Here is a 24805-nt window from a genome sequence, read left to right as displayed (position 1 = left end):
AATTATCTTCAAAATAAATTAATTCTTTGCCTTTACAGATTGATGGTCGCATTTTTTATATATTCGTAGACTGAACTACGAGGTTTGAGATAATGTTTATTTATTTCAAATATAACAAACTAAATGTTCAAGAGCATTTAATAACGAGTAAAGAGCTGGACTACACTCTGAAAAATCTTCACGTCATATTTACCTGAAAACAAATGTGGTTCTCATCCACCATACTTTTCACGTAAGAGTGACCTGAATGACAAGTAACCTGAACAAATTTTAGTTTCCTTGAGTTACGTGATTTATCCGGTGACTCTGACTGGATCTTCCAGTACTAATGACGTGAAGATTGAAAGTAGTTGCGTGTTTGATCAGGTGAACCTGACGTGATTTGTACGTACTGGTTACGTGAAATTTTAATGAAAGCTACAAGACAGCAGGTAACCACTACATGTTTTGAAATGTATTACAATATAGTGATTTTGGAATGAATGCAAAAACGAACAGGGACTGCCCATAAAAGGGAATCTTTTTCGCGTTGTTGATGCATTGATACATTGAAATGCCGTCATTTGGTTATTGCGCTTTGGAGTTACCGCAGAAACACTGTTGAAGAAAAAAAAAGTTGTCGGCGGATGTTGAATGGAATTTATCAGATTTGTTGAGAAATGATGTCAATGAGAATCGCTGAGAATTTTAAAACCAGTTACTTGCTCGAAAATTGCTAATATTGCCACTGTAATTAACCAAAAAGTAGTTGAACAAAGACTACAAATTTTATACTAACGCAACCGGAAAACTGTAGCTCTAGACTTCCATGCAGCTTCCTTTTCTTCCACATCATTTTTCAACGAATCTAATAAATTTTATCCAACCTCAGTTGATTTTTTTTTCAAGGAGAAAAAATGCAGGCACGGAAAATATCCTCCTAGATGCACCTGAAATATCACTTACCTCCGCGAAGCCTCATTATGTTTATGTTATGTATCAATCATTCTTGTTTACAATGCAGGTCTTACGCAAAGCTGCAATCACACTAACACAATCTCACTTAAATTGTTTACGTGGGTATACAGTCATATTCGCCAAAATTTTTAGTAAAAGTTACGTGAATTTCAGGTGAGCATTACTAACGTCACGTAACAATCGTCGTTTGTTCAAGACAAACGAGTTACGTGATTTTTCACGTGAATATCACGTGATGATTTTTTAGAGTGTAGGTAAAATCACCAAAATTCGAAACATTATTTTTATGCCGTACATATTAGTCGTTTTTATAATGAGCTAGGCTTCAACTGCTGTAACATCCAGAAACCACACCGTTTTAGCGGTTTCCCAGCAGATTGTCGTCAATTCATAATGACAACATTTTGCTGACAACGACAACAATTTTTGTCGCGACAGAATTCGAAGGTGACATGACGAACTTTTTTGTCAATAACCATGACAACTAGTTTTGTCCGTATGGTATGTGCAAATCTTTTGTCGTGGTGCAAAGCGTCACGCGACAAATATATCGTAACAAAATAAGTATGGGACAAGTTTAAAAATGTCTTGTCGGAGAGGGAGACCAGTAGTGTGCTGTATTGGCGATTAAAGGTTGCATGAAGAAGAAGAAGTCGAAGGATGATATTAGAAAAATATTGCACGGGGAAGCATACGGAAATTTTTTTAAAACTCTTCTAAAAAATTCTAGAAACGATTTAATTAAAAACGGAAAGCAGTACGGGGTTGGACTTTCCTTATACTGTGTATCAAGTATGATATCATAAAATAAAATTTGAAATCGAAAAATTGCGTTTATTATGCAGTAGAAGGAAAGTCCAACCCCGTACTGCTAACCGTTTTTAATTAAATTGCTCCTAGAATTTTTGAGAAGAGTTTTAAAAAACTTCCCGTATGCTTCCCCGTGCAATATTTTTCAAATATCATCCTTCGACTTCTTCTTCTTCATGCAACCTTTAATCGTCAATCGGGTGTCGTTGCTTAGGTTGTGTTGTCAAGTTTGAGGTGACTGTTTTTTCTTTGGTTTTGTCGCATGGTTTTTCTGTGTGAAGGTGACAAATCCCAGGCCTGATCGAATCAATCTCTCCTTCCCGTCGCGAACGAATCTACTTCTACGCGGTATCGCAAATTGAGGGCGCGAACGGGTTTTCACTCGATTCGCGGCAGTCTTCACAATAGCCACAATAGCAAATAGATAATAGCTACCCATTTTCTTACGTACTATAATCACGGCTACTGCTGGTAGGGGAAGAGAATAGTAGGCGGTAACTAGAACAAGAGTCAGTTAGTGAGGAAGAGTAATGAATGGTGATAGTGTACCGTGCGTTACTGTATGCAAATAAATAAAAAAATGGAAAATATGAATGGGAAAAAAATCGAAAATGTATTAACCGTTATGATTACTATTATGCTAATGTTGTGAATGAGAAGAATTATCTGTAGGACATTGATTACCAAACCTCAACACGCTATTGAAAATGTTAGTATTGCATTGTTGCAATTTAATTTATGCAAGTCCATTTAATTGGAGACTGAGATTTGATAATACAATGTTGGGTAATTGCGTAAACATATTTGTTGAACTAGAGGCGTTCGTTTCAGAGTGGAAAGCCGTGGGTTAGGAGAAAAAAAAAATTGAACCAGAAGCGTTCAGAGTACTTTGAAATTGTTTTGTATGTCGTATGTAATTGAACCAGAAAAGTTCAAATGATGGTGGAAACGAACCAGGAGCGTTCGAGCGACATATTTCAGGAACCAGGAGCGTTCAAAGTAGGGTGGTCTAACCGGTAGTACCGAAACCGGTAATACCGGTATTACCGGCCAATTTTGAGTACCGAAAATACCGGTATTAGTGACGGAAAATACCGGTATTTTCGGTATTAAAAATTTGTCAATATAAAAAATCTTGAATAGTTAGAACCCAAAATGTATCAGCTAAAAACTGCAACAAACACTTACAACAATTGAATGTGCACATGAATGAAGCTTTGCACAAGTAAGCATCATTGAAGACGTTCACGCTACAGCAAAATTCGGTCATCATCGTACTCTTCATTCTCTTAGGCATCTGTCAAATTGCCAATGACTTTTTTCTTCAACGAACACTGTTTACATTGTCGAGAATAGCCGAAATTGTGAAAAAATCGGTTGGAAGATGGCTGAGTTATTGGCCCATACTTCCTGACCACTTTTCGTAACAGTCTCAAATTTAATTCTGCAGAATGACCCCCCCCCCTATGTTTTCCCGAAGGACGTATTCTACGTCAAAAGGTAGGTGTTGTAACAGTTGTCTAACGTAGAACACTTGTGAAAAAGACTTGCTGCAAAAATATGTGCCTTCTGAATTCGCTGATACCAAAACAGGACAGTTCAAACAGTTCTATGTGTTGAGAGGTTTCTTGAAAACTCTGAACGATTTGAAACTTCATTCCAAATTCAACTTCACTGATGACGATGTTTTGGAGATAGCTGAAGCAATTCAAGCCCTCGAACTTGTTCAAGCTGCTGTGAAACTGTTCTGCCGTGAGTTCTGCGCTCTACCATGAAGCCATCGTGAAGCTCCAATTTATGTTGGAGCAATTTTCAAACCAAGCCACAGAAATTGCCGTCAACTGATTCTATGTTCACAAAGAACTAATCCAAGGAAGACGATGAGAATACGTCGATATTTTTGCTTTTTTGAATAATGCTGCCGTAAAGCAATTGATCAGAAACAATTTGGGCATTTTTTTTTCAAGGCATCCAGAGCTACTTTGATTAAGCAAGCAGACAAGATCTTGAAGCAACTAATTATTTCTGATGCAACGTTGGAACTGAGATAACGACCATACCTGACGATAGGTACGAATAAGATATCTCTATGATTGATTTTACTGGTTTATCAGTTTAAGAACAACTAGTGATAAGACAGCAGAGCAAAACACTTGCGCTGCCGGTGGCTACTACGTTGACGCCAGGATTCTTGCGAGCAATCCGTGAGAATTCTCCTGCTATGATCAGTGTTGGTAAAAACTCAAATTTACAAATCTCATCCACTATTCAAATCAAGTGCGAGGCAAACCTCACCCGAATCATGGCCTAGAGAATCGTCCATGATTCGACTCGCGATTTGCATCATTGCGTGATTTTTGCGTGTTCTCTTCGTTAAATTCATCAGAATAACTTTCTTTGCTTAAAACAATGGATAACAAATCCATACGTAAACATAAAATACGTTTCGATTGGGTGCGATGCGATACTGCTTGAAAAACTCATGCGCGATGCTTTCCATGCAGAATCGCAAGCGAGTCAGCTCGGGCATGAGGCTTCGGTGAGTAAGATTTAAGCATGATTCTACCAACACTGGCTATGATTGAGGACAAGACTCTCGGAATTCAAAACTAAATACACTCGCGTTTTCAAGGGTACCCCATTTTCAAGGGCAAACCATTCAAACTTATTATTACAGCTTTGCTTGACAGTTTTGTTTGGCTTCCGTCTTGAATGGGGTTCTTTTGAAAACGCGAGTGTATTTAGTTTTGGATTCCGGGAGGCTTGTCCTTAAGGGTGCTTGACAACTTCGATTAATGCGGATTGGGAAATGAATCACACAGTATGTTATATCTTCTTGAATTTTCTTTTTACAAACACAACAAGCAATTACTTTGACATTTTAAAGTTTGTTTTCACACAAAAGTCAAAATAAAAAGTTTTTTTAACATTTCTGAAATTTTTGCAAAAACCGGTATTTTACCGGTATTACCGGTATTGACTCCACCAAATACAGAAAACCGGTATTTGTCAAAAATGGCCAATACCGACCACCCTAGTTCAAAGTGGAATGCTTCTTGATAAGGAGTGTTCAGAGTACTGCGAGCTAGAACCAGAAGCGTTTAGGTAAGGATGTTGAAAAGAACCAGGAGCATTCCGTGGAAGAAGTTGCAAAGAACCAGGAGCGTTCTGTGGAGGTTGATGAAAAGAACCAGGAGCGTTCAAAGGATGTTCGAAATGAACCAGCAGCGTTCTAGTGAAATACGTGAACCAGGAGCGTTCAAAGTGGTGTGGTCTTAACCAAGGTGCATTTGAAATATTTCAAGTAAAACTATAAGCCATTCCACCGTTTCGGTGTGATGTCATTGAAAAGGGAAAAATTTCCAGAAAATGGGAAACCTGGAAATGGTCTCTCGAATGCTACTTCGAAGCGTTCAATAGAACAGAACAGAAGATGAAGCGTGCGAAGCTGCTGCACCTTGGTGGAGTTGAGCTCCAACGAATTTTTCGTAGTTTACCGGATCATGATAAAATACCTCTGGTTACGACTGATCCGAAAGTCTATGACTTGGTTATCGAGTTGCTTGATTCATATTTTCAAGCAGGCAGGCAAGATGTTATAGAACGCAGAAAGCTCCGTAAGCTGAAACAAGAGCTGAACGAAAAAATTTCTCATTTTCTTATTCGGCTTCCCCAACAATGTATGAACTGCGGTTTCGAGAAGTATCCAGGCAAAGTGAATGAAATACTCAAGGAAATCTATCTCATTGATGTTATCGTTGAAAATTGTCGATCAGATGAAATACGTAAGGCTATTTTGAAACGGGACCGCACACTTAAGGAAATTGAAGAAATTGCGGCGGCAATCGAAGACACCGACCAACAAATGAGAGAACTAAAGGAGAACAACAATGCAATACGCGAAGCATCCGTTTGCGAAATCAGAAGAAGTGAGAAGACCACTGCGGCGGTCTGACGAACGGAAAAGCCAAACATCTAGTGCAGTAGGACGTCGATACAATCAACAGCAACTGGCAAGAAGCAGCAAAATAGCTAAATGTTTTTCATGTGGACAGCTGGGACATTTCTCAACTTCGCCGGAATGTCCAGCTCATGGTCGTACTTGTCGTCGTTGTCAGCAGTTGGGACATTTTGAAATTGTGTGCAGAAAACGTAACGCGAACATCACGAAGAAAGGAAATCCAAAGAAAGTGTATAAAATAGATAAACTACCTGGACATACCGATCAACTGGATGATGAGGAAAATATTTCAACCGAAGAGAAAGTGTATTATGCGTTTTATGGCGGGAATGAAAGCAACGTTCTGGATGCCACAATAGGAGGAATTTTGGTGAAAGTGTTAATTGATTCAGGTGCAGATGCCAACTTGATGCGGTTTGAAACATGGAAGGAATTGAAAGAGAAAAAGATTAAGATTATGAAGTCAGCTAAAGGATCGTCTCGTATTCTGAAAGGATACGGAAGCAATAAACCTCTTGACGTTGCTGGAACGGTTGCAGAATTTTTCGTTGTCAATGGTGGCCAAAAAAAAATTATCGGGGATTCAACAGCTAAAAAATTGGGCGTGCTAAAAGAAGGCGTAGGAGTGAATAACGTCAACGTAGAGCTCAAGCCATTTTCTAAGATCAGTGGTGTGGAAGCGACAATAGAAATGGATCCGAATATCAGGCCTGTGTTTCAACCATTACGCCGAGTACCGATTCCGATAGAAACTGCAGTAAATATCAAGCTTGAGCAGTTGCTGGTTCGTGATATTATAGAAGTCAAGAAAGGATCAGCTTCCTGGGTGTCACCACTAGTAGTTGTCGGAAAAGCTTCAGGAGAACCAAGAATTTGTTTGGATTTACGACGAGTGAATCAAGCAGTCGTTCGGGAACACTTTCCGATGCCTGTTGTCGATGAATACCTTGCGCGGCTGGGAAAAGGAAAGATCTGGAGTAAATTGGACATACGCGAAGCATTCCATCAAGTCGAGTTAATCGTAGAATCAAGAGTTGCTACAACGTTTATCATTAACCGAGGACTGTTTCGGTTCAAGCGATTACCGTTTGGCCTAGTGACAGCACCTGAGATTTTCCAGCGGATCATGGAGGAAATGCTAACGGGATGCGAAGGAACATTGTGGTATCTCGATGATGTCATCATTGAAGGAGAAACTAAAGAAATCCACGACATAAATCTTAGAAAGGTAGTGCTTTAGCTTGATAAAACTTTGAAATTGTTAAAATAAACACATTGGATTGTTCATTTTTTTCTTAGGTGCTTGATAAGCTGAAAGAAAGAGGTGTTGAGTTAAACTGGGAAAAATGTGCTTTTGAGGTTTGCAAACTTAAGTTCTTAGGACATTGCATCTCTGAATCTGGTATAAGCCCATCGTATATAAAAGTGAATGCTGTTTCTTCATTTCGTTCGCCTGTTAATGAATCGGAAGAACGCAGTTTTTTGGGCCTTGCGAACTATTTGAATAAGTTCATCGATCGCTGAACCTATTCGGGATCTCACAATAAAGGAGAATAGATTCATTTGGACAAACGTTCATTAATCGGCGTTCAAAACCATCAAACGGCAGCTCGTTTCAGCAAAAACATTAGGATTTTATCATCCAGAAGACAAAACGATAGTTGTAGCTGATGCTAGTCCCTCTGGGTTGGGAGCTGTGTTGTTGCAAGAAAACTCAGAAGGTAATCGCAGAGTTATTTCTTTCGCATCGAAATCATTTACCGACACGGAGCGTCGGTACCGCCAAACCGAAAAAAAACATTGGCATTAGTGTGGAGTGGAGCGTCGAACGATTCCAATTGTATTTGTATGGAAAGCAGTTCACTCTTATGACCGATTGTAAAGCGTTAGAGTTCTTATTCACTCCTCGTTCGAAGCCGTGTGCTAGGATCGAACGGTGGATATTGCGACTGCAAGCATTCGATTATCATGTCGTACATATTCCTGGAAATCAGAATATTGCTGATTGTCTTTCTCGATTAGGAACTGTATCATCTGCTGCATTTGATCCTGAAGAAGAAATTGTCATCCACGAAATAGCAGCTCAAGCCGGAACAACATATGCCCTGAAGTGGAACGAGATAAAAGAGGAAAGTGGAAAGGATTCCGAAATCGCCCAGGTCGTTCTACTTCTTGAAACTGGAAATCAGCTAGATTTGCCATTAGCATACCGAGTCATAGCAAATGAACTGTGCTGCATTGATACTGTATTGCTGAGGGTTGATCGAATTGTCATTCCCAGGACTCTTCGAGAAAAAGTACTACAGATTGCACATGAAGAACACCCAGGGGTGAATATGATGAAAAGTCATTTGAGGACCAATGTTTGGTGGCCTAAATTGGATCATGACGTGGAGACATTTGTTAACCTTTGCAAAGGATGTACATTGGTGTCAGCTCCAAATCCTCCAGAACCAATAACGCGGCGCGAACTCCCAGACCAGCCATGGGTAGACATAGTTGTAGATTTCCTAGGGCCATTACCGGAAGGTCAATACTTGTTAGTAATTATTGATTATTACAGTCGATACATGGAAGTTTGTGAAATGAAAGAGATAACAGCTGCAGATACCATCGCGGAATTGGCTATTGTGTTCAGTCGTTATGGGCTGCCGGATACACTACGCGCGGATAACGGACCACAGTTCAATGTAAAATGTGTTGAGTTTAATGATTTTTGTGAAAGCAATGCCATCAAGATCATAAATACGATTCCGTATTGGCCGGCAATGAATGGTGAGGTCGAACGACGAAACAGATCTATACTGAAAAGGCTAAGAATTGCACAAGAGCTAAGAAAGGATTGGAGATTAGAACTACGACAATATTTGCTAACATACCATTCAACGAATCATAGTGTTACAGGAAAATCACCTGCAGAACTCATGTTGGGAAGGAAGATACGTAACAAACTACCTAGCGTACCACTCATAGAATTAATGGACGAAGAAATTCGTGATCGCGATAAATTACAAAAGGAAAAGAGGAATTTGTATGCTGACAAGAAAAGATCTGCCAAGGAGAGTGGCATTGATGTTGGAGATCGTGTGGTGGTGAAAAGAATGAAAAAAATCCATAAGTTGCAGTGTTCACCGGAAGAATTTGAAGTCATTCGTAAAACTGGAGGGGATACTACAGTACGGTCATACGATACAGGAAAAGAATACAGGAGAAATGTAGCACATTTGAAGAAGATTCAATTACCAAATGTGACAACAATAGAAGAATGTGAAGAGCGAAGAGCCACAAAATCAAATGATCAGAATTGTGAACCCGAATCATCTACAGCTGCAGATTTGAGTACCAGAGGATCGAAGAACCGTTGTTCAGTGGAAGAGAAACTCGGAACAAGAAACAAGCAAGCAGAAGAATGCGCTGAAGAAGTTGACAGTAATTAACAGGATACGGAACTAAGTGACAAACGGAGTGATTTCGAACAACTGGAAGAACAAAGACCTACAAAAAGAGTGAGATCTGAACCTAAGAAATATAAGGACTATATTCAAAATTAATTCAATTAAAGTAAGGGAGGATTGTAGGGGAAGAGAATAGTACGCGGCAAGGATGTTATCGATCATTTAGTAATCTGCCTTCGATCATTTAGTAGTTTGACAATAACTCATTCCAGAGGCTAAATTTCAAATGGTATTGGACTTCTAGTGCAAGGTTTATCTACAACTCTACTCTAACAGTTCGTTGTTTGAATTTCACTAATAACGGAGTTATAGCGCCTAGTAGCAGTAACTTAGACTAAATGATTGCATATTTTGTTATCATTTAGTTTAAGTACAGCAACTAGCACCGTAACTCCTTTAATAGTGGAATTCGAACATCGACCTGTTAAGGAGAGTTGTAGAAAAACCTTCGCACTAAAAGTCCACCATACAACATATTATGAAATTTAGCCTCTGGAATGAATTATTGACAAACTACTAAATGATCGAAGGCAGATTACTAAATGATCGATAACATCCTTGGTACGCGGTAACTAGAACAAGAGTCAGTTAGTGAGGAAGAGCAAAACTAGTAGGACGCATGTAATGCAGTCTGGTGGAATAAAACGTTAAATTGTAAATCCGGTTATTTCTGTGTTTGTGTAAAGAATATCCTGGCTTGGCCTATTCCTGATCCCGTTTCTCTACACTGCTAGCCACATGCAATACTAACGTGGAACAGACTCACCGGGGGCTATCCTGGGGACTGGATGCCTTCCAAAAGGACGAAATTGTGCCAAACGGATCAAATGGCGCCGAGTCTTGCTTCAATCCACGCTAGCAAGCGGTGAAGATGGCGAAAGATGAATAGGGCAAATCACCTTCCCACAATGGCCACAGAAAGTTCACTAGAGTAACACTCCCCTTAGTGCACTCTCATGCGCAAAGTTGTTCACGCAAATAACGTACGAAAAGAGTTTGCTGACGGCAGAATGTGTTCTAAAAGTTTGCTTCTCACCTGCGATTGAAACACTTGAACGGATAGTCACTAGTCCGTACACCAAAATACCGTCGCAATGATTGATATGCGTAATTTATTACTCCCACATGTCTACCCACCTTGGTAAAGCTTCCCAGCGCACTCGCACTATTAGTTCGCACAAAGCAATCGAAAATGCCAACAATTGAATGGCAGCCACCACTGATGACCAGCGCGTGCGTTTGGTCAGATTGCTTTTTATTGCACTACAATCACGGCGGTAATCACTTTCCGGTATGAAATGCCTTCGATCCGACTCAAAAGACCAAATATTCGCGATACTCGCGATGCCGTCACTCAAGGAATTGCTTCGCTAATTGATTATTAGCCCCGAAAAGTGCACCGCGATTCAAAGCACTCCACTCCCTGTTTTCATGAGAAGTATGTGAACTGATTCCTGCTGTCCGGTATTTATTTAGCCAAAGTAGACTGATTCATCCGGTAAAATCACTTATTAAGTAAAATCATTCCAAATTTATTTATTTAAATGTTCTTTCCTCATTTTTTTCAGAGTCGAGAATCGTTGGTTACGTCCCTTTGCATGGCGTTGGCTTTGTTGGCTCGACGAACCTTGGCAACTGCCAGCCACAGCTCATCCTGTGGGGTAGAATTTTTCCTCCATGGCCTCCATGCACTGTTCAAGGGCGATTTCCGTATAACTTCAACCCGCGATGAGTGGGTTTTCGCGGATATGGAGTTGCTGCATGGAGTCGTGGCTCCGGCAGTTCGGATGTCGCTGAAGCTTCATCAGGACCATTTTCTTTGTCCGGACGAGTACGACGACTACGAAGCCTTGTTCAACGCTATCGATTATCATACCAAAGAGCTGGTCATTTCGCACGAAGCCGATCCATTGTGGCGAAACGCCGTGTTGAGGGGCACTCCAAATCTACTTGCCCTGCGGCACGTGATGGACGATGGATCGGATGAGTATAGAGTTATAAGACTGAGTAAGCGATTTTTAAGCTTTCGCGTTATTAAGCTGAATCGTGAATGCGTTCGGGGTTTATGGGCAGGCCAGCAGCAGGAGCTGATCTACCTCCGGAATCGCAACCCAGAACGAGGGAGCATCCAAAATGCGAAACAAGCTCTTCGCAACATTATCAATTCGTCCTGTGATCAACCGATTGGATATCCAATCTATGTGTCTCCCCTGACGACGTCCTACGCGGAAACGAATCCACAGCTGTGTAGAATCATCGGTGGTGAGATCACCTTGGAAAAGATTGTGATTATGGTAAATGGGTTCTTCAATCGTGTGAGACAGCGTTGCCGCGAGGGATGCAGCAGTGGTAGTGCAATAATAGACAACGAAATGGGTGAAATACAGGGAGTTTACTGTAATACACCTACTCCAAATAATACTCTATCGGGTACGGCGGGAACATTGTCGTATGGTAGCCAAAATATTTCGCTTTCCGGGGCTGCAAACCGAGGAAGTTTGGCCAGTATTAACAAACCGACTAGTTCGACATTGTTGGCGGGGCTGCTCATTCGGGAACGCGATGCAGAACGTGATGTTCTGCGTGATAGGGCTGGAGTAACAAAGCGTAATTTAAGTAGCAACAGTAAGGATCGGATAGATCGAGCATTGGCAGCCTCCAAGAGGGAATCCTTCAAGGAAGCCTTGGCGGGTGGAAGTGGGTTGGCAGCAGCAGGGGTCGGGAGTAGCAATAATTCTAGTCTAAAGCAACAGGAAAGTGTGGAATCTACTTCGGGGAATGCAAAAAGCAACGCGTCATCGTCGATGAATCTGAACATGCCAAACACAAGTGCCACGACAGCCCCCGCCAGTAGTTCCGTCATGTTGACCCTGTCACCACCGTGTGAGAACTCATACACAATATTTTCCATGACAGAAGTCGCGAGCGCTGAAAGGTTGGACGGTGGGATGGCTGCAGGGAAGGACAGATCGAACCGGGGAACCGATACAGATGAACAGCAACAATCATCGCAGACACAGTGGATAAACGCTCCGCCTGCAATCGGGCTTAACAGAAAAGTCATTATTGTGGACGCTGCGCAGGTGAGTCAATATTTTTTTATATGATAAAGAATTCTCGCTTAACTTTTCAAAAGGACCTAAGTAACATTTTTTTCATGAATTAATTTGAGTACTGCAATCAAAAGCTTACATGTTTTTCTGTTGATTGCGCTATAGTAATTATTACTTATACTTTATAGCGTTATTATTTGGGCGAATATTAACGGAAAAGTGAAGTTCTAGCTCAATTCTTATAAAACATTTTCATAAGTTTGACCTTAAAAAAATCAAAATACCAGTCTTAGTCTCAGTGAATAGAACTGAACTTTCAATAAGCTTTTGTATATCATCCCTTTTTAATGTAATTAACTCTTTGTCCACATTTAATAGATCTATGACTGTCTGGATCTTGGGCGTCGAATCGATGTCACCTGGCCCAATGAGCAGTTCCGCAGCTACGGTGGTCGATCGTCTTGGAAAGACTGGCAACCCCAGGAAGGAATGGTAGGAAATATTGTCCATTACTGGCAACCGAATCACCCGGACCATCACTTCCGGTCCAACGTGAATCGCACCATCATGTTGATGAAAATCGGTGAACGCTATGTGCCAATCGGCGAGAAGGGACTCAAAGAGTACAACACCATTGGATTGATGGTATCCGCATCCGGCTCGGGGTCGTCTTCGTCCGCTTCCGCCATTGCCGGTTCGATGAGCAAGCAACCGTCAACGGAGGTGCCCCTGACAGTCGGGAGTACTACAACGGTAAGTGATTCTTTTGTAACCGCTATCAGCCCCCAGGCTACCCTCGATCTAACAGAGCAACCAGAGTGCGTGTGCGACGATCCCAGTGTTACAACGACCAAACCGGATCCTTCAAACGTGCCCTCCGATCCGACCTTAGTTTAGGTATCTTTCCGTACAGATAGACGCAAAACCGAAATCAAACATTCGTACTGGTGATAGACCCTTATTCCTCTTGTTCCAAGTCTTGTTGTTAACGTTCAGGAAGCGTAGCGTGAACGACATTAAGAAAAAAATGTTTGTATAGCAGAAGCAGCCAAACCTCTTCTTAGTATACAGTTTGTAAATTGCCATGATAAATCCAAGACATGTTTTCAAAAAATTGTCGCCTTACGGTAAATGCTAATCGATTGGTGTGGCGAGAAAACAATAGAGAAAGACTAATCATCGAAACCGTTCAAAAGACTATTTCGATGGGATGGTAACGTGTATACCAACTTTAGTTCCGCGTAAAACAGTTCGGTTAAATGTTGACATTTTAGGTTTATTAACAATTTTTGATTGTATAGTTATTTGCTTGTTCTTGTTTTGCTAGGATAAATCAAATCCAAATAGTAGCAAAATACTATGATTTGCATCATTGCATCTCTCGAGTAATTATGAAGAAAAGTGTTCTTTTATTTGTGCTATTCGATCTTCAGAACGAGAAAAAAGTCTTATGGTAGATAGCATAAAATATCTGATCACGTGTCTGAACGTTCAGTAAAAGCCAATAAAGATTACAAACATGTGTAAATTTTGAATAGCGTTTAGTAGGAAGACAGTTCGAAATGTTAATAAAACTAATAAAATACAAAGTTTTATTTTTGTAAAAAAAAGATAGCTGATATTGTTTTTTGAGACTCGCAGGAAGAGAACGATGTAGGAAGAATTTTAAATAAAAAAAAGTATAAATTTTATCGCATAAGTGCTGGAGAGTTATTGTTTATCTCCTCATTGTGGGTCTGTTTGAGCGTTGCTGGGCGAAAGAAGGGGCGAATGGGACCTTTGTTGGTGGAGGGTACTATGCGATAAAAATACTGCAAAAGATGAAAATGTGATAACTAAAAGTAAGCAACTTTATCTATACTGAATTTATTATTAAAGCAAATGATCAACAATGTAGTAGAGAGATCGTTAAATTATTAAAAACAGATATGTTGATATGAAGAATTACAGAAAATTTAAAATATCACAAATATATTGTAGAACGAACTGGTTTAACGACAGCGCAGAAAGCTATTAAACAAATCACTTGTAGTTAGAAATATTCAATATTATGAGGAAAAAAGTTAGACAGAGTCGTTATTTAAACTGATAATAAACAAAATAAACTTCGATTCTCGCTTTTATTTAACAGAGAACTAATAGAACAAACTTTTTTGGTCAATAAATAGTGACAGGTTAAGCTTTTTTTAATTGCGAATAAAATATGAAAAATCAAAATTGTTTTACAAACCATTGTTTCAGTCTTGTATCCGAATTAATCCAGAAAGCACATCCGCTAAAAGAATTCCTAAAAATCCTGAAATCATTCAAGAAGATCTTTTTTACCAGTATATACAGAGGCGACCCATTATGTTGGTCGGTTCGATGGGAAGTGTAGGAGATTGACAAACGAGAACAACGTTGCCAGAAGCCGGATATTGGTGTCGGGTACCCGGTTGAATAGAGATTGGTACAAGGAGCAGCCGAAAAACGAAGCCACCGCAGGAAGAAGAAACAGTATAAAGAAAGAATGGAGCAGAACGTTGTGCGGAGGTTTTTAAAACTGTCAACGGCGTACGGAGGAAGACGGCATCTATCTTCGCCCGAATTCCGATTACGAGCTTTATGCTACCCACTGTACGGCAGTGCAAAGCGTAATTGATTAATCATCCGTTAATGACGTTTTCCTGCTGCTTGGGGATTGTAATCTCCCTCATCTTCAATGAATCTTCGATGACGACATCAACGGCTATCTGGCAACTAACGCAACAAGCGAGCAAGAAATTTCCCTTAGCGAAGCCATCTCGACATGTGGTTTGGTGCAAATCACCCCCTTCGTTAACCGTAACAATAGGCTGCTCGACTTGGTTTTCACAAATGCTTCTGACAACATGGACATTTCTCAGCCCGTTCTGCTTCTCATACCAATCGACGAGCACCATCCACCGGTAGTGTTACATATCGACACCTGCTGCCTCATACCACGTTATTCTGACCAGGAACCGGATCCCATGGATTTCGACTTTCGGCGGTGCGATTTTACTTCACTTAATACAGAGCTTTCTGCGGTTGACTGGAGTCATCATTTCCATGGGCACTCAGTAGATGCTAACGTACTGCTGTTTTACGACAAGCTGTGTGGAATATTGTACTTAATAGCTCCTCGCCGTCGTCGCATTAATCGAGATGTTAATAACAAGCCTTGGTGGAATGCTCAACTCAGAAACATCTTCTTCTTCTTCTTATTGGCATTACATCCCCACACTGGGACAGAGCCGCCTCGCAGCTTAGTGTTCATCAAGCACTTCCACAGTTATTAACTGCGAGGTTTCTAAGCCAGTTTACCATTTTTGCATTCGTATATCATGAGGCTAACACGATGATACTTTTATGCCCAGGGAAGTCGAGACAATTTCCAAACAGAAAATTGCCTAGACCGGCACCGGGAATCGAACCCAGCCACCCTCAGCATGGTATTGCTTTGTAGCTGCGCGTCTTACCGCACGGCTAAGGAGGGCCTCAGAAACATGCGCAACAGATTGAGGAAGCCACGCAAACAGTACATCGCCAACAAAACTGACGGGAATAGAGTTTCCCTCCATCATGTAGAAACCTCTTATAACGATCTCCTCAATGTCAGTTACCGAAGATATATGAACGACCTCCAATCAAATCTTAAAAATAATCCGCCCAGGTTTAGGAGATTTATCAAATCGCAAAAGACGGCTAATCAAGTTCCGAACAATGTTGTTTATGGCGACACTACAGCTACCACATCTGATAAAGCTGCGAACCTCTTCGCCGACTATTTTCAGAGTGTGTTCAATGTGAACCCTCCGCAAACTCACCCAGATATTTTTTCGAATGTTCTACCGCACGATATTGACCTCGCGCCCTTTCTGTTCTCCGACCTAGAAGTGTTGAAAGCTCTTCGCAATTTAGATGCTTCAAAAGGTGCCGGAGTGGATGGCCTAACACCTTTCCTGCTGAAAGCCTGTGCTGAATCACTAGCGGCTCCACTAACACTACTTTTCAACAGATCGTTAAGTGAAAAAAACGTTCCCTGGACTATGGAAAACAGCAACGATGATTCCAATTCACAAATCTGGTTGTTAATAACTACCGTGGAGTTTCCATTCTTTGTTGTGTTGGAAAACTTCTTGAATCATTAGTTCATAAAGTTTTGTTATCTGCTGTTAAATCATTCATTTCAATTCATCAGCACGGTTTTCTTCCTCAACGCTCTAGTATAACGAATCTGCTATGCTATTCTAATGCGCTCTTCCGTGAAGTCGAGAAGCGCAATCAGGTGGACTCCGTATACGTAGATTTTTCTAAAGCTTTCGACACCGTACCTCACCAACATGCTGCTGCAAAGCTACGCCACTTGGGTTTCCCTGAATGAATAGCAGATTGGATAATGTCATACCTGAATGGCAGAAAGGCTTTCGTTCGTGTTGATGCCTCACGGTCTAGGACTTTCAGCATTACCTCGGGTGTGCCCCAGGGCAGCGTTCTGGGACCTTTACTGTTTATCCTGTATTCCTGTATATCAATTACTTGACCAACTGCCTTACCTCTGCAAAGCTTCTGTACGCTGACGACCTAAAAATTTTCAGAGTAATTCACTCTTTGCTGGATTGTGTTGCTCTACAAACTGATATTGACGTACTCCGCCGTTGGTGCGATGAGAACGGAATGAGCGTGAATGTGGCGAAATGTAAAGTAATCACCTTCTGCCGAATCATATCACCAATAATGTACACAGCTATACTTTTGCCGATACTGCACTAGAGCGTGTTTCGTCGATTCGTGACTTGGGCGTTACAATGGACTCTAAATTGTGGTTCAACGAACATATTTCTGCAATAACGGCGAAGGCATCGCAGTTTTTGGATTTCTTCGTAGGAATGCAGTTCATTTTACCGATGTTTACACCTTGAAAGCTCTGTACCCGGGCAGAAGCCATGAATAGAATAACAAAACATGATATGGACTTGACTGATATAATAGATAAAAGAACAGGCAACAATATCAAAAATTTACACCGAAATATCATTTAAATGTCAAGATATGCTATAGATAAGAACAAACTAATGGCACTTGATATCGATCACTTATTACAAATAACATATCTTGATATCCTGATGATATTTTAGTGCAAAATATTGATATTGTCGTCTGATCTTTTATCTCTTATATCAATCATGTCCATATATCATTTTGCTATCATATCTTCCTCTTCTTATTGGCATTACATCCCCTTACTGGGACAGAGCCGCCTCGCAGCTTAGTGTTCATTAAGCACTTCCACAGTTATTAACTGCGAGGTTTCTAAGCCAAGTTACCATTTTTGCATTCGTATATCATGAGGCTAACACGATGATACTTTTATGCCCAGGGAAGTCGAGACAATTTCCAATCCCGAACATTGTCTAGACTGGCACCGGGAATCGAACCCAGCCACCCTCAGCATGTTCTTGCTTTGTAGACGCGCGTCTTACCGCACGGCTAAGGAGGCCCCCCTGGCCTTCTTCACATACACGCGCTTTCTCGATACACGACAAAAATTGGGTTCTGCGTTCTTTAACCGATTCAATACAGATGGGTCATATATGACCCAAGACGAAAATCAGCTGTCAAAAATCAGTTTTAAGAGATAGAGCCTTGCTTTCTTCAGCAAAAATGTTCAAATTTAACTGCTCCATCCAGGAAAAATATTGCACAGGTCAGGTTACGGGGACTACGACGATCTAGAGCATCCAAACTATCCTTTCTAATTTCGATGTTCTTAAGAATCAACACCATACTTCACCATATTCTTGTTAAATAATTGAAATTGAAATGCTCAATGATAAACTTCTGCGCCTGTCCAGCGGTATAACAGATCTTTTTCAATATCTACGATACTCCAAATCGTCCTTGAATTCAGATCTTAATATTCAAATCGATCAACAAGAAGATCTACGATGTCTCAACTTTTTTTATGAGTTGGAATAGCTCCAAGGTACCTCGTAATAATAATAATTACACCATTACAGACAAACTACAGAATTCGTTCGACATCCACGACACTCCAAACTATCCTTGAGTACAGATCTTATTATTCAAATCGATCAACATGAAGATCTTTGATGTCCTTACTAGTTTTATGAGTTGGAATAGCTCCAAGGTACCTCGTAACACCATTACAGACACACCGCCAATTCGATCAATATCTACGACACTCCAAACCATCCTTGAGTACAGATCTTAATGTTCAAATCGATCAACATGAAGATCTTCGATGTCCTTACTAGTTTTATGAGTTGGAATAGCTCCAAAGTACCTCGTAACACCATTACAGACACACCACAGAATTCGATCAATATCTACGACACTCCAAATTAACCTTGAGTACTGATCTTAATATTCCAATCGATTAACATGAAGATCTTTGATGTCCTTACTAGTTTTATGAGTTGGAATAACTCCAAGATACCTCGCTCAAAATCTACGACACTTCAAATCATCATTGAGTACAGATCTTAATGTTCAAATCGATCAACATGAAGATCTTCGATGTCCTTACTAGTTTTATGAGTTGGAATAGCTCCAAAGTACCTCGTAACACCATTACAGACACACCACAGAATTCGATGAATATCTACTACACTCCAAACTATCCTTGAGTACAGATCTTAATATTCAAATCGATCAAAAAGAAGATCTTCGATGTCCCCACTATTTTTATAAATTGAAATAGACCAACGGTATCTCGTAACACCATTACAGACACACTACAGAATTAGATCAATATCTACAACACTCCAAACTATTCTTGAGTACAAATCTTAACATTCAAAACGATCAACACGAAGATCTTTGATGTCTCAACTATTTTCATGGGCTGGAATAGCTGTTACTTAGGTCCTTTTGAAAAGTTAAGCGAGAATTCGTTGAGTTTCTACGACACTACAAACTGTCTTTGAGCTAAGATCCTAATATTCAAATAGATTAACAAGAAGATCTTGGATGTCTCCACTATTTTTATGAGTTGGAATAGCTCATTTATGGTATCATAGATATTCTGGGAATGTTATGATTTGTATATACTAGTGTAATGATGTCCCGTAGGGCTTCACCAATTAACACACAAGCTCGGAAACCTATTAATCACTCTGTTGGTCCTGTAGACCTCCAATATCTGAACTCAAGAATGATTTGCAGTACCGCAGGAACGCTGAGAATGTTGTGATTTGTGTATACCGGTATAATGATGTCCCATGAGGCTTCACCAAGTAACACACAAACTCGGAATCCTATGAATCACTCTGTTGGTCTTAAAGATCTCCAATATCTGAACTCAAGAATGATTTGGAGTACCGCAGGCAGGGGCAGCAGGGACTTTGTCCAAGGGCTTGACGATCCCTCCCCAGGCCATCTGCGAGTTGTGGCGCCTGCCTAGGATGTGGTGGGGTTTGACAGTGGGCCCTGTTAAACCTCTATAAAAAGCTGCATGTATCCGCAAGTAGGCTCCGCCAAAGCGACCGTGTGCCGCTCAAAGCGCACAAGCCCAAGTCCTGGTGTTAGGTGGGACGCTAAACAGCCCTGACACGACGGCCCTCCGGCGAGAAAGGAGGTTTGCGCAGGCCCAATAAGCCGCCTGGAAAACCAATAATTACGAACAATATAAGAGATAATGCGACTCGATATAATCGGCAAAGACCTAGGCGACGAATAAAGGATCACGATTGGAAGCTTGGAACATGGAACTGCAAGTCGCTAGGTTTCGCAGGTTGCGACAGGATGATCTACGATGAATTACACCCCCGCAACTTCGACGTCGTGGCGCTGCAGGAGATTTGCTGGACAGGACAGAAAGTGTGGAAAAGCGGGCATCGGGCGGCTACCTTCTACCAAAGCTGTGGCACCACCAACGAGCTGGGAACCGGCTTCATAGTGCTGGGAAAGATGCGCCAACGCGTGATTGGGTGGCAGCCAATCAACGCAAGGATGTGCAAGCTGAGGATTAAAGGCCGTTTCTTCAACTATAGCATCATCAACGTGCACTGCCCACACGAAGGGAGACCCGACGACGAGAAAGAAGCGTTCTACGCACAGCTGGAGCAGACATACGATGGATGCCCACTGCGGGACGTCAAAATCGTCATCGGTGACATGAACGCGCAGGTAGGAAGGGAGGAAATGTATAGACCGGTCATCGAACCGGATAGTCTGCACACCGTATCGAATGACAACGGCCAACGATGCATAAACTTCGCAGCCTCCCGCGGAATGGTAGTCCGAAGCACCTTCTTTCCCCGCAAAAATATCCACAAGGCCACATGGAGATCACCTAACCAAGAAACGGAAAACCAAATCGACCACGTTCTAATCGACGGTAAATTCTTCTCCGACATCACGAACGTCCGCACTTACCGCAGTGCAAATATTGAATCCGACCACTACCTCGTTGCAGTTTGCCTGCGCTCAAAACTCTCGACGGTGTACAACACGCGTCGAAGTCGGACGCCGCGGCTTAATATTGGGCGGCTACAAGACGGTAGGCTAGCCCAAGAATACGCGCAGCAGCTGGAAGTGGCACTCCCAACGGAAGAGCAGCTAGGCGCAGCGTCTCTTGAAGATGGCTGGAGAGATATTCGATCCGCCATTGGTAGCACCGCAACCGCTGCACTTGGCACGGTGCCCCCGGATCGGAGAAACGACTGGTATGACGGCGAATGTGAGCAGTTATTTGAGGAGAAGAATGCAGCATGGGCGAGATTGCTGCAACACCGCACGAGGGCGAATGAGGCACGATATAAACAGGCGCGGAACAGACAAAACTCGATTTTCCGGAGGAAAAAGCGTCAGCAGGAAGATCGAGACCGTGAAGAGACGGAGCAACTGTACCGCACTAATAACACACGAAAGTTCTATGAGAAGTTGAACCGTTCACGTAAGGGCCACGTGCCACAGCCTGATATGTGCAAGGACATAAACGGGAACCTTCTTACGAACGAGCGTGAGGTGATCCAAAGGTGGCAGCAGCACTACGAAGAGCACCTGAATGGCGATGTGGCAGACGAAGATGGCGGTATGGTGATGGACCTAGGGGAACGCGCGCAGGACATAATTCTACTGGCCCCGGATCTCCAGGAAATCCAGGAGGAGATTGGCCAGCTGAAGAACAACAGAGCCCCTGGGGTTGATCAACTACCAAGAGAGCTATTTAAACACGGTGGAGAGGCACTGGCTAGAGCGCTGCACTGGGTCATTACCAAGATTTGGGAGGAGGAAGTTTTGCCGCAGGAGTGGATGGAAGGTGTCGTGTGTCCCATCTACAAAAAGGGCGATAAGCTGGATTGTAGCAACTACCGCGCAATCACATTGCTGAACGCCGCCTACAAGGTATTCTCCCAAATTTTATGCCGTCGACTAGCACCAATTGCAAGGGAGTTCGTGGGCAGTACCAGGCGGGTTTTATGGGCGAACGCTCCACCACGGACCAGGTGTTCGCCATTCGCCAAGTACTGCAGAAATGCCGCGAATACAACGTGCCCACACATCATCTATTCATCGACTTCAAAGCCGCATATGATACAATCGATCGGGACCAGCTATGGCAGCTAATGCACGAAAACGGATTTCCGGATAAACTGACACGGTTGATCAAAGCGACGATGGATCGGGTGATGTGCGTAGTTCGAGTTTCAGGGGCATTCTCGAGGCCCTTCGAAACCCGCAGAGGATTACGGCAAGGTGATGGTCTTTCGTGTCTGCTATTCAACATCGCTTTGGAAGGGGTAATACGAAGAGCAGGGATTAACACGAGTGGCACAATTTTCAATAAGTCCGTCCAGCTATTTGGCTTCGCCGACGACATAGATATTATGGCACGTAACTTTGAGAAGATGGAGGAAGCCTACATCAGACTGAAGAGGGAAGCCAAGCGGATCGGACTAGTCATCAACACGTCGAAGACGAAGTACATGATAGGAAGAGGTTCAAGAGAAGACAATGTGAGCCACCCACCGCGAGTTGGCATCGGTGGTGATGAAATCGAGGTGGTAGAAGAATTTGTGTACTTGGGCTCACTGGTGACTGCCGAAAATGATACCAGCAGAGAAATTCGGAGGCGTATAGTGGCTGGAAATCGTGCATACTTTGGACTCCGCAAGACGCTTCGATCGAATAGAGTTCGCCGCCGTACCAAACTGACCATCTACAAAACGCTCATTAGACTGGTAGTCCTCTACGGACACGATACCTGAACGATGCTCGTGGAGGACCAACGCGCACTCAGGTTTTCGAAAGGAAAGTGCTGCGTACCATCTATGGTGGGGTGCAGATGGCGGACGGTACATGGAGGAGGCGAATGAACCACGAGTTGCATCAGCTGTTGGGTGAACCATCCATCGTTCACACCGCGAAAATCGGACGACTGCGGTGGGCCGGGCACGTAGCCAGAATGTCGGACAATAACCCGGTGAAAATGGTTCTCGACAACGATCCGACGGGCACAAGAAGGCGAGGTGCGCAGCGGGCAAGGTGGATCGATCAGGTGGAAGATGACTTGCGGATCCTCCGTAGACTGCGTGGCTGGCGACATGTTGCCATGGACCGAGCCGAATGGAGAAGACTCTTACATACCGCACAGGCCACTTCGGCCTTAGTCTGAAATAATAATAATAATAAGGAACTCTGAGCATGTTGTGATTTGTGTATGCTGGTGTAATGATGTCCCGTGGGTTGCTCCAACTATCACACAAGCTCAGGATCCTATGAATCACTCTGTTGGTTTTGTAAGACCTCCAATATCTGAACTCAAGAATGGTTTGGAGTACCGTAGCTATTCTGGGAATGTTGAATTTCTTATATACTGACGCAATGATGTCCTGTGGAGCTTCTCCAACTAACACATAAGCTCGGGAACCTATGAATCACTCTGTTGATCTTGTAGACCTCCAATATCTGTACTCAAGAATGATTTGGAGTACCGCAGGAACTTTGAGAATGTTGTGATTTATGTATACTGGTGTAATGATGTCCCGTGGTGTTGCTCCAACTATCACACAAGCTCAGGACCCTATGAATCACTCTCTTGGTGTTGTAGACCTCCGATATCTGAACTCAAGAATGGTTTGTAGTACCGTGGCTATTCTGGGAAGGTTGATTTTTTTGTATATTGATGTTATGTTGTCCCATGGGGATCCTACAACTAACATACAAGCTCAGGAACCTATCAATCACTATGTTAGTCTTGTAGACCTCTAAGATCTGAACTCAAGAATAGTTTGGAGTACCGTTGATGTTCTGGTAACACTGAGATTTGATAAAAATAGTTTAATTATGTCTCAAGTACCATTTCCAACTTCATTTTAGGATTTAGGCCCCGTAGAACGCTTTGTTGTTTATGTAGATCATCAAGTTCTGTACTCAAGAAGGGTTTAGAAGCCCAAAAAGATCTAAAAAAAATTTCCCCCCATATTTCTACTTTTTTATGGTTTGCGTCCGTTTTTGAAACAGTATGTCCAAAATTTATGTTGAAATACGACGAAAAACAAATCCATATTGAATCGGTTAATGCACGCATATGCCCGGGGGCCGTTTGGCATGAAATAATTTGTCATAATAGTCGTTTGCCGTCGGAGACCATTCCTCAGAACGTATTATTCCCCAAACAGTGAAAGTAAAAGCAGAAAAGTAATTCTATTCTATTGATTCTTTGTTCGTATCATTTTTTTTTTAAATCAAACGGTAGCTCGAGATAAGGCGAAACACGTGATGTGGCCTTTCTTTTAAATCGCGGTGCAATGCGAAAGGGGAGATCATTGCTTCTTTTATATTACGCAATAGCTCGAGGTAATTGCAAAAGATCTCAACTCGAGTTGATGATGCCTTCTTTTTAAGCACACGTTTGTTCGGAGGAATGCAAAAGGGGAGATCATTCCACGATTGTTCGTGATAATTCAAAAGAGTTGATGGTGTCTTCTTTTGAAGCACGCATTTGCTCGGTGCAATGCAAAAGGGGAGACTATTCCTTCTTTTAAATTACGCAATAGCTCGGGATAATGTAGATAATAAAAGAATTTATTATGCCTTTCAAAGGCTTCCCTTTTCAAAGGAAAAGGGTTTCCGCAATGTGGGACTCTGCGAAATGGAATTCCGCGGAATGACATTCCGCAATGTGTCGTACAATCGAGAATATGTGTACTATAGATAGTAGAATCTATAGATGAGCGAAAGCATGGCTTATGACGTCACAGTCACAGTCACATTTTCATTAAAATAGTGACGTCATGCTCGTTTGGAGACACGTTTGACAGTTCGTTTGGAGACAGAGGTGATGGTCTTTCGTGTCTGCTATTCAACATCGCTTGGAATGTGAGCCACCAACCGCGAGTCAGCATCGGTAGTGACGAAATCGAGGTGGTAGTAGAATTTGTGTACTTGGGCTCACCTCGAGTAGTAGAATTTGTGACTGCCGAAAATGATACCAGCAGAGAAACTCGGAGCCGCATAGTGGCTGGAAATTGTACATACTTTGGACTCCGCAAGACGCTCCGATCGAATAGAGTTCGCCGCCGTACCAAACTGACAATCTA

The 24805-nt window shown here is 42.1% G+C and overlaps 1 protein-coding gene across 1 annotated transcript in view; it reads left to right on the top strand.

The window, feature by feature from the left end:
* LOC134220174 (pecanex-like protein 1) overlaps positions 1-14347 on the top strand; it is a 54278-nt gene extending 39931 nt beyond the window's left edge. The window contains exons 10-11 of the mRNA XM_062699160.1: positions 10752-12266; positions 12615-14347. Coding sequence (XP_062555144.1) covers positions 10752-12266; positions 12615-13133 — 2034 coding nt within the window. The 3' untranslated portion in view covers positions 13134-14347. The remainder of the gene's footprint in view (positions 1-10751; positions 12267-12614) is intronic.
* Positions 14348-24805: the final 10458 nt, after the last annotated feature.

Source organism: Armigeres subalbatus, chromosome 3 (assembly GCF_024139115.2).
Source record: "Armigeres subalbatus isolate Guangzhou_Male chromosome 3, GZ_Asu_2, whole genome shotgun sequence".
NCBI lineage: Eukaryota > Metazoa > Arthropoda > Insecta > Diptera > Culicidae > Armigeres > Armigeres subalbatus.
The sequence above is the reverse complement of the archived record's forward strand: the minus strand, read 5'-3'. Positions and strand labels throughout refer to the sequence as shown.